The sequence below is a fragment of the Oncorhynchus kisutch genome, linkage group LG13 (assembly GCF_002021735.2).
Source record: "Oncorhynchus kisutch isolate 150728-3 linkage group LG13, Okis_V2, whole genome shotgun sequence".
Classification (NCBI taxonomy): Eukaryota; Metazoa; Chordata; class Actinopteri; order Salmoniformes; family Salmonidae; genus Oncorhynchus; species Oncorhynchus kisutch.
This window is the reverse complement of record NC_034186.2, coordinates 75,165,052-75,181,993: the sequence shown is the minus strand read 5'-3', so window position 1 is coordinate 75,181,993 and position 16,942 is coordinate 75,165,052. Positions and strand designations below refer to the sequence as shown.

The following is a 16,942-nucleotide window of genomic DNA, read 5'->3' as shown; positions in this document are numbered from 1 at the left end:
CTACCGCTTCTTAGACTTGCTTTCATGAAATATCTATAACTCATATTTCTATGTGAATTTGGTTGGGTTGCCCAAAAAGTGACATATTGTAGCGTTAAGCTAGAGATATGTAGCCTTTTGGATGGGCTGCGTCTCAATTCACCTCATGGCGTCCTTCCAACGGCGTCCTTCCGCATCTGTGGTGGAAGGTGACCAAGCTACTGTTTGTCAGACCATGAGACATGGCGGAAATCGTTCTTCTCACAAAAACGTCTGTAGCGTCCGAACGGTTTGGTCAACAAACTAATATGACCCATCTATGGAAAGATGAGACTCTCACCAACATGATGGTGTTCTCAGTTTTCTACGACCCCCGCAAGTCGGTACCACCGATCTGCCAACTTCTGTCTGTAGCTTCAGAACGGTTTGGGCTACTCACCAATGAATGGAAGTATATATGGAAGTATACGGAACAAAAATATAAATGCAACATGCAACTATTTCAAAGATTTTGCTGAGTTACATTTAATTAAGGAAATCAGTCTATTTAAATAAATCAATTAGGCCCTAATCTATGGATTTCACATGACTGGACAGGGGCGCAGCCATGGGTGGGCCTGGGAGGGCATAGGCCCTCCTACTGGGGAGCCAGGCCCAGCCAATCAGAATGAGTTTCTCCCACAAAAGGGCTTTATTACAGACAGAAATACGCCTCATTCTGGGTATGGATACGGAGAACATCAACACAATGACATCAACACACCAGAGGATATACATCCATTGGACTTCCACTGGACTTGGGGCTCTGCTGGGAGTTTACATCATATTTAGATTTTATTATTCTGCTTTTACCACTACAATCATAATAAACACTGAGAACAATAAAATATTGTGTTATTGTTGTTTTTGTTATTACCTTTATTAATAATAGGGGAGAGGGGTCGTTCAAAAAATGTACCCCAAAGGTTCTTCAAAAGCTTCTCTGAGGATCCATTAAAAGGGGTTCTTTGAAGAACTCATAGCAGTTCACCCACACATTACATTTGAAGAACCCCTAAAGGATACTCCAGGAACATTTTCTTTTTAGAGTGTAGGACAGACACTTTTTAGAGTGTAGGACAGACACTTTTTAGAGTGTAGGACAGACACTTTTTAGAGTGTAGGACAGACAGTTTTTAGAGTGTAGGACAGACACTTTTTAGAGTGTAGGACAGACAGTTTTTAGAGTGTAGGACAGACACTTTTTAGAGTGTAGGACAGACACTTTTTAGAGTGTAGGACAGACAGTTTAAAACAAACTTCCTTTTGATGTATTGTTTGACTATCTGCCCCCCACCCCCCACCCCCCACCCCCTCCTCCCCATTAACTGTTCAGAAAAGGAGTTGTGAGAGAAACATGAGTATCAATGAAGATGCCAGCCACATTCCTGATACTTTGAAGCTTGAGCCCTTCCCTTTCTCCGTGCTGCCACATCCTGCAGCGTTATTGTCGGGCTTGCTCCCCTCGCGGTTCCCCTCGAAGTGGACGGGCACACACCTGTTCTCCAGCACCTCACATGCCAGGATCAAATGCTTGGTCTCTTCCCGCACGCTGGACACACCGCAGGTCCCAGTCTCACTCCTCACTGTTAGAAATGTGAACGGGCTTTGGCTGATGCACAGGTTCCCCTGGTACCTCTTTCCCCCAGAGCTGGAGCAGACCGCGTCCACCCTCTCCCGGTCTTTGGGATGGAGGAAGGACTGCGTGGGTCTTGAGCAGTCATTTTGTTCACGTAGATACTTCTCCCACGCGTTGCGGTCCGTCGTTAGCGGGGTATTTGGACGCACATGCCGGTATAGGAACTTTTCATGGCAGTTATTGCATCGGGACCGTTGACAGGGTTCGACATTACTGTAGCCACTCACCCCCAGGTTGCCCAGCAACAGGCAGATGGAGAGAGAGAGGATGAGAAGTTTAAGGTTCTTCATCCTTTAGAAGTCTTGAAGCTGCAGAGAAACAAATAGCTCAGTGAGTGAAGTGGCTTGTAGGCCCCCCTCCTTTTATTTAAAAAAATCTATTACACATACCCCTCTGGATTTAAATATGCACTGGAAATGAATGGGGTCGTCCCTATCTGATCCTTGGCTCCCTGTCATTCTCTGACCCCGTTAACACTCAGAGCTTCTACAACTGTTCTACAACCCATTGGTTTTTCAATCAAAATGAAATATATAATGTGAACAGGATCTCTCTTCCTCCCATCTACAATCAAACAGGGTTCCAAAACAGGCCATTGTTTATACGTGCACATTTAATCTGGCCATATTAGTCAGGCAGGCTGTCTGCACTGAGGAAAGTATTCACACACAGGAAGGGCTTGAGTCTGACTCACACACAGCTCTCTCACTACTATTTACACACGTATCCCTCTCTAACACACAGAGATATGGGTATACATTAAGTTATACATTACCTGGTTATGGATCCGTAATGTCTGCTGCAGTGTGTCTCTGTAATGGAACTCTGTTCCAGATTGGTGGAGAATAACTTCAGCCCTCAGCTCACACGTCTCATTCTTTTATTTTCCTTACTGGACTGTAGACGGGTGTGTCCCCATGTGTACGTAACGTCCTGCTGCGTGTCTGCGTCACAGTGTGTATGTCTGCATGTCAGAACGGGTTAGTGTGTGTGTGTCCACGGAGCTAGTTAAAGGCAGGGGTTTTGCAGGGTTGCCTTTATTCTCTGTTGCTGAAGGGATCAGGTTTCAGCTAAAAATACTGTCCTGTGAGGAATATGGGTGGGGCTAGCATATGTAGGATGCATGTGTGCCTGTGTGTGACTAAGATTTGTCACTACATGCTCTTCAACACCTGAATGAGTTAGTGTATGTTAGTGCTGGGCTAGAACAAAAGCCTGTTCACCCTGTATCTCTCCATGGTTGGTGATACTGATGGTGTTTTTTAGCCATCTAGTTCATTGGTACTAAACACATCTAACGACAGAGTCTGTGGAACAACTAGCCTATGATGAGCCAAACGATGAGGGAGAATGAGAGAGAAGCTTATTCTAAAAAGAGCAACCTTTCACTACGTATGCTTCCTATCCTCGTCTCTGTTCCTCTCTTACGTAGTGAAACCATCTGTGTTTCTATAGATGGACAGAGGATGGATGGATTTATGGACTGTCTCTCTGTTCCTCTCTTACGTAGTGAAACCATCTGTGTTTCTATAGATGGACACATAGGATGGATGGATTTATGGACTGTCTCTGTTCCTCTCTTACGTAGTGAAACCATCTGTGTTTCTATAGATGGACACATAGGATGGATGGATTTATGGACTGTCTCTGTTCCTCTCTTACGTAGTGAAACCATCTGTGTTTCTATAGATGGACACATAGGATGGATGGATTTATGGACTGTCTCTGTTCCTCTCTTACGTAGTGAAACCATCTGTGTTTCTATAGATGGACAGAGGATGGATGGATTTATGGACTGTCTCTGTTCCTCTCTTACGTAGTGAAACCATCTGTGTTTCTATAGATGGACAGAGGATGGATGGATTTATGGACTGTCTCTGTTCCTCTCTTACGTAGTGAAACCATCTGTGTTTCTATAGATGGACAGAGGATGGATGGATTTATGGACTGTCTGTTCCTCTCCTATATAGGTAGAGACCATGTGAACATACTGAACATTCTAAAAACTGTTGAGGACAAAGTCATGGGTTTTATGCATATGACTCAGACCTCATTTCAAATGTGAATTTGAGTATGTTATTTAAATATTTTTTTCTGTGTATTTTGGTATTTCCAAATACACAACCTAAAACAAATACTTTTATTTGAACGTTTATTTGTAAAAACCAAGTAGTTGACCAAATTGTATTTGAAAGTGTTCTCAAATACTATTTAAATACCTGAGTAGTGTATTTGAGTCAGCGTATTTGAGTACTTCAAACACAATCCCATATTAAATTACTTGTTTTTTCAAATAAAAGGTTCTGAATACTTGTTTTGAAATCTATTGAAATACCTGATAGTGTTATAACCCAGGTCTGATGACTAGGCTACACATTTTATACATAGGAGTGACGTTGTACAATCATCACATTTCTCAAAAGTAACAGTTCAAGTGTTACAGCCCCCCGACCCCTAAAATAAACAAATATCCACCCACAAGTTCTTGACAATATAACAATTTAATAGAAAAACCAAACATTTCACTTTCTCTTGTTTAACATTTCATATACATTCCTATATTTGTGTATCTGTGTAAACTGCAGCTCACGTCATTGTAAAAACCTGGACAGGGAACAACCAAAGTGGTTTAAAACAATAACAAGACAACAGTCATCAAACTGCCATTTTCATCATGTGACTATTGACACATGATGGGTTTACATACAATTCACATGTTTCGGCAAGTCTGTGAATTACGCTCACAGACATGTATACATTATCAGACTTAAAATGAAAGACCTACACAATAACAATTTTTGTATTTCAGAAACTTAAAATTCACAGCCCCCTGTTGCCCAATCAGAATGATTTGTTTCCCTGTATAAGAGTGTTATAGTGACTTACTAAACATCACAATCGATTTCAGAAAACAAATGTTTGATTCAGATCATATTTATGAATGTCAAACTATCTTGATAAGGATGAACTTTGATTGAATCTACTGCAAAAAAAAAAAGTGTATTAATTGCCAAACTCACAATCAACATCTACTGCTTAATTGATTATTGGGTCATGTGTTTGGAACATGATTAGGATGACTTGAATTTCAGGCCAAACATCATGGCATGATTCTGTCATATTGAATGAGGAATCTTGTCAGTTCTAAACAGGACCTTTCTGTCCTGAACAAGATGCCCTGATCAATGTACATCAAAAACAACCGATCACGAAGTAGCAATGGAGATGGCTACAAAACAGGAAGAGCCAATCAAAAGGCCAAAAATAAAAACATCAGTTGGGGAAAATTTCAATCAATCAAATCATTACTATTTCCTGTGTATTTCCATATTCAAGAACAATAATCAAGATAAAAACATGTAGGACAACAAAAAAGAATGGCTTTAAAAAATAACAATTCCTGCTCATAAATGATTGCTTTCCAAAGTCTTCTTTCAGTTTCCTTTTCCTAGTGTAAGTAGAAGAGGGAAAAAAACACACTTGGGAGGGTGATTGAGGAAGAGCGTGAGAGGAGGAAGAGTGTGCTGGGTAACCCTGGGCAACAGAGGAAGGAATACAAACGAGTGAGAAAGGGACCCTGGGATTGCTGTGCATTCAGGTTGAGATCAATAAAGTTATACAAACACCTCCAGTAGACATATAACCGTATATAAACACTTGACTTATATACGGGGTATATGTAGGAATACATCAGGTTGTAGTTTCATATCCCCCTCTTCCCTTTACTAGTCATAGACATCTCTCTCTCCCCCTCACTAGTCAGAGACATCTCTCTCCCCCTCACTAGTCATAGACATCTCTCTCTCCCCCTCACTAGTCAGAGACATCTCTCTCCCCCTCACTAGTCAGACACATCTCTCTCCCCCTCACTAGTCATAGACATATCTCTCTCCCCCTCACTAGTCAGAGACATCTCTCTCCCCCTCACTAGTCAGAGACATCTCTCTCCCCCTCACTAGTCAGAGACATCTCTCTCCCCCTCACTAGTCATAGACATCTCTCTCCCCCTCACTAGTCAGAGACATCTCTCTCCCCCTCACTAGTCAGAGACATCTCTCTCCCCCTCACTAGTCAGAGACATCTCTCTCCCCCTCACTAGTCATAGACATCTCTCTCCCTCACTAGTCAGAGACATCTCTCTCCCCCTCACTAGTCAGAGACATCTCTCTCCCCCTCACTAGTCATAGACATCTCTCTCCCTCACTAGTCATAGACATCTCTCTCTCCCTCACTAGTCATAGACATCTCTCTCCCTCACTAGTCATAGACATCTCTCTCCCTCACTAGTCATAGACATTTCTCTCCCCCTCTCTCCCTCACTAGTCATAGACATCTCTCTCCCTCACTAGTCATAGACATCTCTCTCCCTCTCTCCCTCACTAGTCATAGACATCTCTCTCCCCCTCACTAGTCATAGAGATTTCTCTCCCTCTCTCTCCCTCACTAGTCAGACATCTCTCTCCCTCACTAGTCATAGACATCTCTCCCCCTCTTCCCCTAACTAGTCATAGACATCTCTCTCCCTCACTAGTCATAGACATCTCTCTCCCTCTCTCTCTCACTAGTCATAGACATCTCTCTCCCCCTCACTAGTCATAGACATTTCTCTCCCTCTCTCTCTCTCCCTCACTAGTCAGACATCTCTCTCCCTCTCTAGTCATAGACATTTCTCTCCCTCTCTCTCTCTCCCTCACTAGTCAGACATCTCTCTCCCTCTCTAGTCATAGACATCTCTCTCCCCCTCTTCCCCTCACTAGTCATAGACATCTCTCTCCCTCTCTTCCCCTCACTAGTCAGACATCTCTCTCCCTCACTAGTCATAGACATCTCTCTCCCCTCTTCCCCTCACTAGTCATAGACATCTCTCTCCCTCACTAGTCATAGACATCTCTCTCCCTCACTAGTCATAGACATCTCTCTCCCTCACTAGTCATAGACATCTCTCTCCCTCACTAGTCATAGACATCTCTCTCCCTCACTAGTCATAGACACTCTCTCCCTCACTAGTCATAGACATCTCTCTCCCTCACTAGTCATAGACATCTCTCTCCCTCACTAGTCATAGACATCTCTCTCCCTCACTAGTCATAGACATCTCTCTCCCCTCTTCCCCTCACTAGTCATAGACATCTCTCTCCCCCTCTTCCCTCACTAGTCATAGACATTTCTCTCCCCTTTCCCTCACTAGTCCTAGACATCTCTCCTCCTCACTAGTCATAGACATCTCTCTCCCTCACTAGTCATAGACATCTCTCTCCCTCACTAGTCATAGACATCTCTCTCCTCCTCTTCCCTCACTAGTCATAGACATCTCTCTCCCCTCTTCCCTCACTAGTCATAGACATCTCTCTCCCCTCTTCCCCTCACTAGTCATAGACATTTCTCTCCCCCTCTTCCCCTCACTAAGTCATAGACATCTCTCTCCCTCACTAGTCATAGACATCTCTCCCCCTCACTAGTCAGAGACATCTCTCTCCCCTCACTAGTCATAGACCTTCTCTCCCTCACTAGTCAGAGACATCTCTCTCCCCTCACTAGTCAGAGACATCTCTCTCCCCCTCACTAGTCATAGACATCTCTCTCCCTCACTAGTCATAGACATCTCTCTCTCCCTCACTAGTCATAGACATCTCTCTCCCTCACTAGTCATAGACATCTCTCTCCCTCACTAGTCCATAGACATTTCTCTCCCCCCTCTCTCCCTCACTAGTCATAGACATCTCTCTCCCTCACTAGTCATAGACATCTCTCTCCCTCTCTCCCTCACTAGTCATAGACATCTCTCTCCCCCTCACTAGTCATAGAGATTTCTCTCCCTCTCTCTCCCTCACTAGTCCAGACATCTCTCTCCCTCACTAGTCCATAGACATCTCTCTCCCCCTCTTCCCCTCACTAGTCATAGACATCTCTCTCCCTCACTAGTCATATACCTCTCTCTCCCTCACTAGTCATAGACATCTCTCTCCCTCTCTCTCTCACTAGTCCATAGACATCTCTCTCCCCTCACTAGTCATAAGACATTTCTCTCCCTCTCTCCCTCTCCCTCACTAGTCAGACATCTTCTCTCCCTCTCTAGTCATAGACATCTCTCTCCCCCTCTTCCCCTCACTAGTCATAGACATCTCTCCCTCTCTTCCCCTCACTAGTCAGACATCTCTCTCCCTCACTAGTCAAAGACATCTCTCTCCCCTCTTCCCCTCACTAGTCATAGACATCTCTCTCCCTCACTAGTCTAGACATCTCTCTCCCTCACTAGTCATAGACATCTCTCTCCCGTCATACAGACCATCCTCTCACTAGTCAAGCTCACTAGTCATAGACATCTCTCCCTCACTAGTCATAGACATCTCTCTCCCTCAACTAGTCATAGAACATCTCTCTCCCTCACTCGTCATAAGACATCTCTCTCCCCCTCTTCCCCTCACTATCATAGACATTCTCTCCCCCTCACTAGTCATAGACATCTCTCTCCCTCACTAGTCATAGACATCATCTCTCCTCTCTCCCTCACTAGTCATAGACAATCTCTCTCCCCCTCACTAGTCATAGAGATTTCTCTCCCTCTCTCTCCCTCACTAGTCAGACATCTCTCTCCTCACTAGTCATAGACATCCTCTCCCCCTCTTCTCCCTAACATAGTCATTAGACAGTTCCTATCCCTCACTAGTCCTATACATCTCTCTCCCTCACTAGTCATAGACATCTCTCTCCCTCTCGTCTCTCACTAGTCATAGACATCTCTCTCCCCCCTCACTAGTCATAGACATTGTTTCTCCCTCTCTCTCTCATCCCTCACTAGTCAGACATCTCTCTCCCTCACTAGTCATAGACATTTCTCTCCCTCTCTCTCTCTCCCTCACTAGTCAGACATCTCTCTCCCCCTCTTCCCCTCACTAGTCATAGACATCTCTCTCCCTCTCTTCCCCTCACTAGTCAGACATCTCTCTCCCTCACTAGTCATAGACATCTCTCTCCCCCTCACTAGTCATAGACATCTCTCTCCCTCACTAGTCATAGACATCTCCTCTCCCTCACTAGTCATAGACATCTCTCTCCCTCACTAGTCATAGACATCTCTCTCCCTCACTAGTCATAGACATCTCTCTCCCTCACTAGTCATAGACATCTCTCTCCCTCACTAGTCATAGACATCTCTCTCCCTCACTAGTCATAGAACTCTCTCTCCCTCACTAGTCATAGACATCTCTCTCCCTCACTAGTCATAGACATCTCTCTCCCTCACTAGTCATAGACATCTCTCTCCCCTCTTCCCCCTCACTAGTCATAGACATCCTCTCCCCCTCTTCCCCTCACTAGTCATAGACATTTCTCTCCCCCTCTCTCCCTCACTAGTCATAGACATCTCTCTCCCTCACTAGTCATAGACATCTCTCTCCCTCACTAGTCATAGACATCTCTCTCCCTCACTAGTCATAGACATCTCTCTCCTCCTCTTCCCCTCACTAGTCATAGACATCTCTCTCCCCCTCTTCCCCTCACTAGTCATAGACATTTCTCTCCCCCTCTCTCCCTCACTAGTCATGACATCTCTCTCCATCTCTCTCCCTCACTAGTCATAGACATCTCTCTCCCTCACTAGTCATAGACATCTCTCTCCCTCCTCTCCTCTCCCTCACTAGTCATAGACATCTCTCTCCCCCTCACTAGTCATAGACATTTCTCTCCCTCTCTCTCTCCCTCACTAGTCATAGACATCTCTCTCCCCTCTTCCCCTCACTAGCCATAGACATCTCTCTCCTCCCTCTAGTCATAGAGACATCTCTCTCCCTCACTAGTCATATACATCTCTCTCCCTCACTAGTCATAGACATCTCTCTCCCTCTCTCTCTCACTAGTCATAGACATCTCTCTCCCCCTCACTAGTCATAGACATTTCTCTCCCTCTCTCTCTCTCCCTCACTAGTCAGACATCTCTCTCCCCCTCTTCCCCTCACTAGTCATAGACATCTCTCTCCCTCTCTTCCCCTCACTAGTCAGACATCTCTCTCCCTCACTAGTCATAGACATCTCTCTCCCCCTTTCCCCTCACTAGTCATAGACATCTCTCTCCCTCACTCAGTCATAGACATCTCTCTCCCTCACTAGTCATAGACATCTCTCTCCCTCTCTTCCCCTCACTAGTCATAGACATCTCTCTCCCTCTCTAGTCATAGACATCTCTCTCCCTCTCTCCCTCACTAGTCATAGACATCTCTCTCCCTCTTCCCCTCACTAGTCATAGACATTTCTCTCCCTCTCTCTCCCTCACTAGTCATAGACATCTCTCTCCCTCTCTAGTCATAGACATCTCTCCCCCTCTCACTAGTCATAGACATCTCTCTCCCCCTCTTCCCCTCACTAGTCATAGACATTTCTCTCCCTCTCTCACTAGTCATAGACATCTCTCTCCCTCTCTAGTCATAGACATTTCTCTCCCTCTCTCACTAGTCATAGACATCTCTCCCCCTCTCACTAGTCATAGACATCTCTCCCCCTCTCACTAGTCATAGACATCTCTCCCCCTCTCACTAGTCATAGACATCTCTCTCCCCCTCACTAGTCAGAGACATCTCTCCCCCTCTCACTAGTCATAGACATCTCTCTCCCTCTCACTAGTCATAGACATCTCTCTCCCTCTCACTAGTCAGAGACATCTCTCTCCCTCTCACTAGTCAGAGACATCTCTCCCCCTCTCACTAGTCATAGACATCTCTCTCCCTCTCACTAGTCATAGACATCTCTCCCCTCTCACTAGTCATAGACATCTCTCTCCCTCTCACTAGTCAGAGACATCTCTCTCCCTCTCACTAGTCAGAGACATCTCTCTCCCTCTCACTAGTCAGAGACATCTCTCTCCCCCTCACTAGTCAGAGACATCTCTCTCCCTCTCACTAGTCATAGACATCTCTCTCCCTCTCACTAGTCATAGACATCTCTCTCCCTCTCTCTAGTCAGAGACATCTCTCTCCCTCTCACTAGTCAGAGACATCTCTCTCCCTCTCACTAGTCAGAGACATCTCTCTCCCTCTCACTAGTCAGAGACATCTCTCTCCCTCTCACTAGTCAGAGACATCTCTCTCCCTCTCACTAGTCAGAGACATCTCTCTCCCTCTCACTAGTCAGAGACATCTCTCTCCCTCTCACTAGTCAGAGACATCTCTCTCCCTCTCACTAGTCAGAGACATCTCTCTCCCCCTCACTAGTCAGAGACCTCTCTCCCCCTCACTAGTCAGAGACATCTCTCTCCCCCTCACTAGTCAGAGACATCTCTCTCCCCCTCACTAGTCAAGAGACATCTCTCTCCCCCTCACTAGTCAGAGACATCTCTCTCTCCCCCTCTCTAGTCATAGACATCTCTCTCCCTCTCTCCTCTTCACTAGTCATAGACATCTCTCCTCTCTCTCCCCCTCACTATCATAGACATCTCTCTCCCCTCTCTAGTCAGAGACATCTCTCCCTCTCACTAGTCAGAGACATCTCTCTCCCCCTCACTAGTCAGAGACATCTCTCTCCCCCCACTAGTCATAGACATCTCTCTCCCTCTCTAGTCATAGACATCTCTCCCCCTCTCACTAGTCAGAGACATCTCTCCCCCTCTCACTAGTCAGAGACATCTCTCTCCCCCACTAGTCAGAGACATCTCTCTCCCCCTCACTAGTCAGAGACATCTCTCTCCCCCTCACTAGTCATAGACATCTCTCTCCCTCTCTAGTCATAGACATCTCTCCCCCTCTCACTAGTCATAGACATCTCTATCCCCCTCACTAGTCATAGACATCTCTCTCCCTCTCTAGTCAGAGACATCTCTCCCCCTCTCACTAGTCAGAGACATCTCTCTCCCCCTCACTAGTCAGAGACATCTCTCTCCCCCTCACTAGTCATAGACATCTCTCTCCCTCTCTAGTCATAGACATCTCTCCCCCTCTCACTAGTCAGAGACATCTCTCCCCTCTCACTATTCAGAGACATCTCTCCTCTCCCCCCCTCACTAGTCAGAGACATCTCTCTCCCCCTCACTAGTCAGAGACATCTCTCTCCCCCTCACTAGTCATAGACATCTCTCTCCCTCTCTAGTCAGAGACATCTCTCCCCCTCACTAGTCAGAGACATCTCTCTCCCCCTCACTAGTCAGAGACATCTCTCTCCCCCTCACTAGTCATAGACATCTCTCTCCCTCTCTAGTCATAGACATCTCTCTCCCTCTCACTAGTCAGAGACATCTCTCTCCCTCTCACTAGTCATAGACATCTCTCTCCCTCTCACTAGTCAGAGACATCTCTCCCTCTCTTCCCCCTCCACTAGTCAGAGACATCTCTCTCCCCCTCACTAGTCATAGACATCTCTCTCCCTCTCTAGTCAGAGACATCTCTCCCCCTCTCACTAGTCAGAGACATCTCTCTCCCCCTCACTAGTCAGAGACATCTCTCTCCCCCTCACTAGTCATAGACATCTCTCTCCCCCTCTCTAGTCATAGACATCTCTCCCCTCTCACTAGTCAGAGACATCTCTCTCCCTCTCACTAGTCAGACAATCTCTCTCTCTCTCCCTCTCACTAGTCATAGACATCTCTCCCCCTCTCACTAGTCATAGACATCTCTCTCCCTCTCACTAGTCAGAGACATCTCTCCCCCTCTCACTAGTCAGAGACATCTCTCTCCCTCTCACTAGTCATAGACATCTCTATCCCCCTCACTAGTCATAGACATCTCTCCCCCTCTCACTAGTCAGAGACATCTCTCTCCCTCTCACTAGTCATAGACATCTCTATCCCCCTCACTAGTCATAGACATCTCTCCCCCTCTCACTAGTCAGAGACATCTCTCTCCCTCTCACTAGTCATAGACATCTCTCTCCCTCTCACTAGTCATAGACATCTCTATCCCCCTCACTAGTCATAGACATCTCTCCCCCTCTCACTAGTCAGAGACATCTCTATCCCCCTCACTAGTCATAGACATCTCTCCCCCTCTCACTAGTCATAGACATCTCTCCCCCTCTCACTAGTCAGAGACATCTCTCTCCCTCTCACTAGTCATAGACATCTCTCCCCCTCTCACTAGTCAGAGACATCTCTCTCCCTCTCACTAGTCAGAGACATCTCTCTCCCTCTCACTAGTCATAGACATCTCTCTCCCTCTCACTAGTCAGAGACATCTCTCTCCCTCTCACTAGTCATAGACATCTCTCCCCCCTCACTAGTCAGAGACATCTCTCTCCCTCTCACTAGTCAGAGACATCTCTCTCCCTCTCACTAGTCAGAGACATCTCTCCCCCTCTCACTAGTCAGAGACATCTCTCCCCCTCTCACTAGTCATAGACCTCTCTCCCTCTCACTAGTCATAGACATCTCTCTCTCCCTCTCCTAGTCATAGACATCTCTCTCCCTCTCACTATTCAAGACATCTCTCTCTATCTCTCTCTCCCTCTCACTAGTCAGAGACATCTCTCTCCCTCTCACTAGTCAGAGACATCTCTCTCCCCCTCACTACTAGTCAGAGACAATCTCCTCCCTCTCACTAGTCATAGACATCTCTCTCCCTCTCACTAGTCATAGACATCTCTCTCCCTCTCACTAGTCAGAGACATCTCTCTCCCTCTCACTAGTCAGAGACATCTCTCTCCCTCTCACTAGTCAGAGACATCTCTCTCCCTCTCACTAGTCGAAGACATCTCTCTCCCTCTCACTAGTCAGAGACATCTCTCTCCCTCTCACTAGTCAGACATCTCTCTCCCTCTCACTAGTCAGAACATCTCTCTCCCTCTCACTAGTCAGAGACATCTCTCTCCCTCCCCCTCACTAGTCAAGAGACATCTCTCTCCCCCTCACTAGTCAGAGACATCTCTCTCCCCCTCACTATCAGAGACATCTCTCTTCCCCCTCACTAGTCAGAGACATCTCTCTCCCCCTCACTAGTCATAGACATCTCTCTCCCTCTCTAGTCATAGACATCTCTCTCCCCCCTCACTAGTCATAGACCTCTCTATCCCCTCACTAGTCATAGACATCTCTCTCCTCTCACTAGTCAGAGACATCTCTCCCCCTCTCACTAGTCAGAGACATCTCTCTCNGAGACATCTCTCTCCCCCTCACTAGTCATAGACATCTCTCTCCCCTCACTAGTCAGAGACATCTTCTCCCCCTCACTAGTCATAGACATCTCTCTCCCTCTCACTAGTCAGAGACATCTCTCCCCCTCACTAGTCAGAGACATCTCTCTCCCCCTCACTAGTCAGAGACATCTCTCTCCCCCTCACTAGTCATAGACATCTCTCTCCCTCTCTAGTCATAGACATCTCTCCCCCTCTCACTAGTCAGAGACATCTCTCTCCCTCTCACTAGTCAGAGACATCTCTCTCCCTCTCACTAGTCATAGACATCTCTCCCCCTCTCACTAGTCATAGACATCTCTTCCCTCTCACTAGTCAGAGACATCTCTCTCCCCTTCACTAGTCAGAGACATCTCTCTCCCTCTCACTAGTCATAGACATCTCTATCCCCCTCACTAGTCATAGACATCTCTCCCCCTCTCACTAGTCAGAGACATCTCTCTCCCTCTCACTAGTCATAGACATCTCTCTCCCCCTCACTAGTCATAGACATCTCTCCCCCTCTCACTAGTCAGAGACATCTCTCTCCCCTCACTAGTCAGAGACATCTCTCTCCCCCTCACTAGTCATAGACATCTCTACCCCCTCACTAGTCATAGACATCTTCTCCCCTCTCACTAGTCAGAGACATCTCTATCCCCCTCACTAGTCATAGACATCTCTCCCCCTCTCACTAGTCATAGACATCTCTCCCCCTCTCACTAGTCAGAGACATCTCTCTCCCTCTCACTAGTCATAGACATCTCTCCCCCTCTCACTAGTCAGAGACATCTCTCTCCCTCTCACTAGTCAGAGACATCTCTCTCCCTCTCACTAGTCATAGACATCTCTCTCCCTCTCACTAGTCAGAGACATCTCTCTCCCTCTCACTAGTCATAGACATCTCTCCCCTCTCACTAGTCAGAGACATCTCTCTCCCTCTCACTAGTCAGAGACATCTCTCTCCCTCTCACTAGTCATAGACATCTCTCTCCCCCTCACTAGTCAGAGACATCTCTCCCCCTCTCACTAGTCAGAGACATCTCTCCCCCTCTCACTAGTCAGAGACATCTCTCCCCCTCTCACTAGTCATAGACATCTCTATCCCTCTCACTAGTCATAGACATCTCTATCCCTCTCACTAGTCATAGACATCTCTCCCCCTCTCACTAGTCAGAGACATCTCTCCCCCTCTCACTAGTCATAGACATCTCTCCCCTCTCACTAGTCATAGACATCTTCTATCCCTCTCACTAGTCATAGACATCTCTCCCCCTCTCACTAGTCATAGACATCTCTCCCCCTCTCACTAGTCATAGACATCTCTATCCCTCTCACTAGTCATAGACATCTCTCTCCCTCTCACTAGTCAGAGACATCTCTCTCCCTCTCACTAGTCAGAGACATCTCTCTCCCTCTCACTAGTCAGAGACACTCTCTCTCCCCTCACTAGTCATAGACACTCTCTCCCCCTCACTAGTCATTAGACATCTCTCTCCCCCTCCACTATTCATAGACATCTCTCTCCCTCTCACTAGTCAGAGACATCTCTCTCCCTCTCACTAGTCATAGACATCTCTCCCCCTCTCACTAGTCATAGACATCTCTCCCCCTCTCACTAGTCAGAGGACATCTCTTCTCCCTCTCACTAGTCATAGACATCTCTCTCCCCCTCACTAGTCAGTAGACATCTCTCTCCCCCTCACTAGTCATAGACATCTCTCTCCCCCTCACTAGTCATAGACATCTCTCTCCCCCTCACTAGTCATAGACATCTCTCTTCCCTCTCACTAGTCATAGACATCTCTCCTCCCCCTCACTAGTCAGAGACATCTCTCTCCCCCTCACTAGTCATAGACATCTCTCCCTCTCACTAGTCATAGACATCTCTCTCCCCCTCACTAGTCATAGACATCTCTCTCCCTCTCACTAGTCATAGACATCTCTCTCCCTCTCACTAGTCATAGACATCTCTCTCCCCTCACTAGTCAGAGACATCTCTCTCCCCCTCACTAGTCATAGACATCTCTCTCCCTCCTCACTAGTCAGAGACATCTCTCCCCCTCTCACTAGTCAGAGACATCTCTCTCCCTCTCACTAGTCATAGACATCTCTCTCCCCCTCACTAGTCATAGACCTCTCTCCCCCTCACTAGTCATAGACAATCTCTCTCCCCTCACTAGTCATAGACATCTCTCTCCCCCTCACTAGTCATAGACATCTCTCTCCCTCTCACTAGTCATAGACATCTCTCTCCCCCTCACTAGTCAGAGACATCTCTCTCCCCCTCACTAGTCATAGACATCTCTCCCCCTCACTAGTCATAGACATCTCTCCCCCTCACTAGTCATAGACATCTCTCCCCCTCACTAGTCATAGACATCTCTCTCCCCCTCACTAGTCAGAGACATCTCTCTCCCCTCACTAGTCATAGACATCTCTATCCCTCACTAGTCATAGACATCTCTCCCCTCACTAGTCATAGACATCTCTCTCCCCCTCACTAGTCAGAGACATCTCTCTCCCCCTCACTAGTCATAGACATCTCTATCCCTCACTAGTCATAGACATCTCTATCCCTCTCACTAGTCATAGACATCTCTCCCCCTCACTAGTCATAGACATCTCTCCCCCTCACTAGTCATAGACATCTCTCCCCCTCACTAGTCATAGACATCTCTCTCCCCCTCACTAGTCAGAAGACATCTCTATCCCCCTCACTAGTCATAGACATCTCTCTCCCTCTCACTAGTCATAGACATCTCTCTCCCTCTCACTAGTCATAGACATCTCTCTCCCTCTCACTAGTCATAGACATCTCTCTCCCTCTCCTAGTCATAGACATCTCTCTCCCTCTCACTAGTCATAGACATCTCTCTCCTCTCACTAGTCATAGACATCTCTCTCCCTCTCATAGTCATAGACATCTCTCTCCCTCTCACTAGTCATAGACATCTCTCTCCCTCTCTCTCCCTTCACTAGTCATAGACATCTCTCTCCCTCTCACTAGTCATAGACATCTCTCTCCCTCTCTCTCCCCCTCACTAGTCATAGACATCTCTCTCCCTCTCTCTCCCTCTCACTAGTCATAGACATCTCTCTCCCTCTCACTAGTCATAGACATCTCTCTCCCTCTTCCTCTCCATAGTCATAGACACTCTCCCTCTCACTAGTCATAGACATCTCTCTCCACTCTCT

At 46.8% G+C, this 16,942-nt stretch overlaps 1 protein-coding gene across 1 annotated transcript; it reads right to left on the bottom strand.

The window, feature by feature from the left end:
- Window positions 1-788: 788 nt before the first annotated feature.
- LOC116353149 (angiogenin-like) lies at window positions 789-2,635 on the bottom strand. The gene is made up of 2 exons (XM_031787379.1): window positions 2,433-2,635; window positions 789-1,965 (listed from the first exon to the last, which is right to left on the bottom strand). Exon 2 carries the CDS (start codon window positions 1,945-1,947, stop codon window positions 1,351-1,353), a length of 597 nt encoding a protein of 198 aa, XP_031643239.1. The 5' UTR covers window positions 1,948-1,965; window positions 2,433-2,635; the 3' UTR covers window positions 789-1,350.
- Between the last annotated feature and the right edge of the window lie 14,307 nt (window positions 2,636-16,942).

What these genes read in the sequence shown, in the direction of transcription:
- LOC116353149 (XM_031787379.1), bottom strand. Translation starts at nt 1,947, where the DNA reads ATGAAGAACCTTAAACTTCTCATCCTCTCTCTCTCCATCTGCCTGTTG.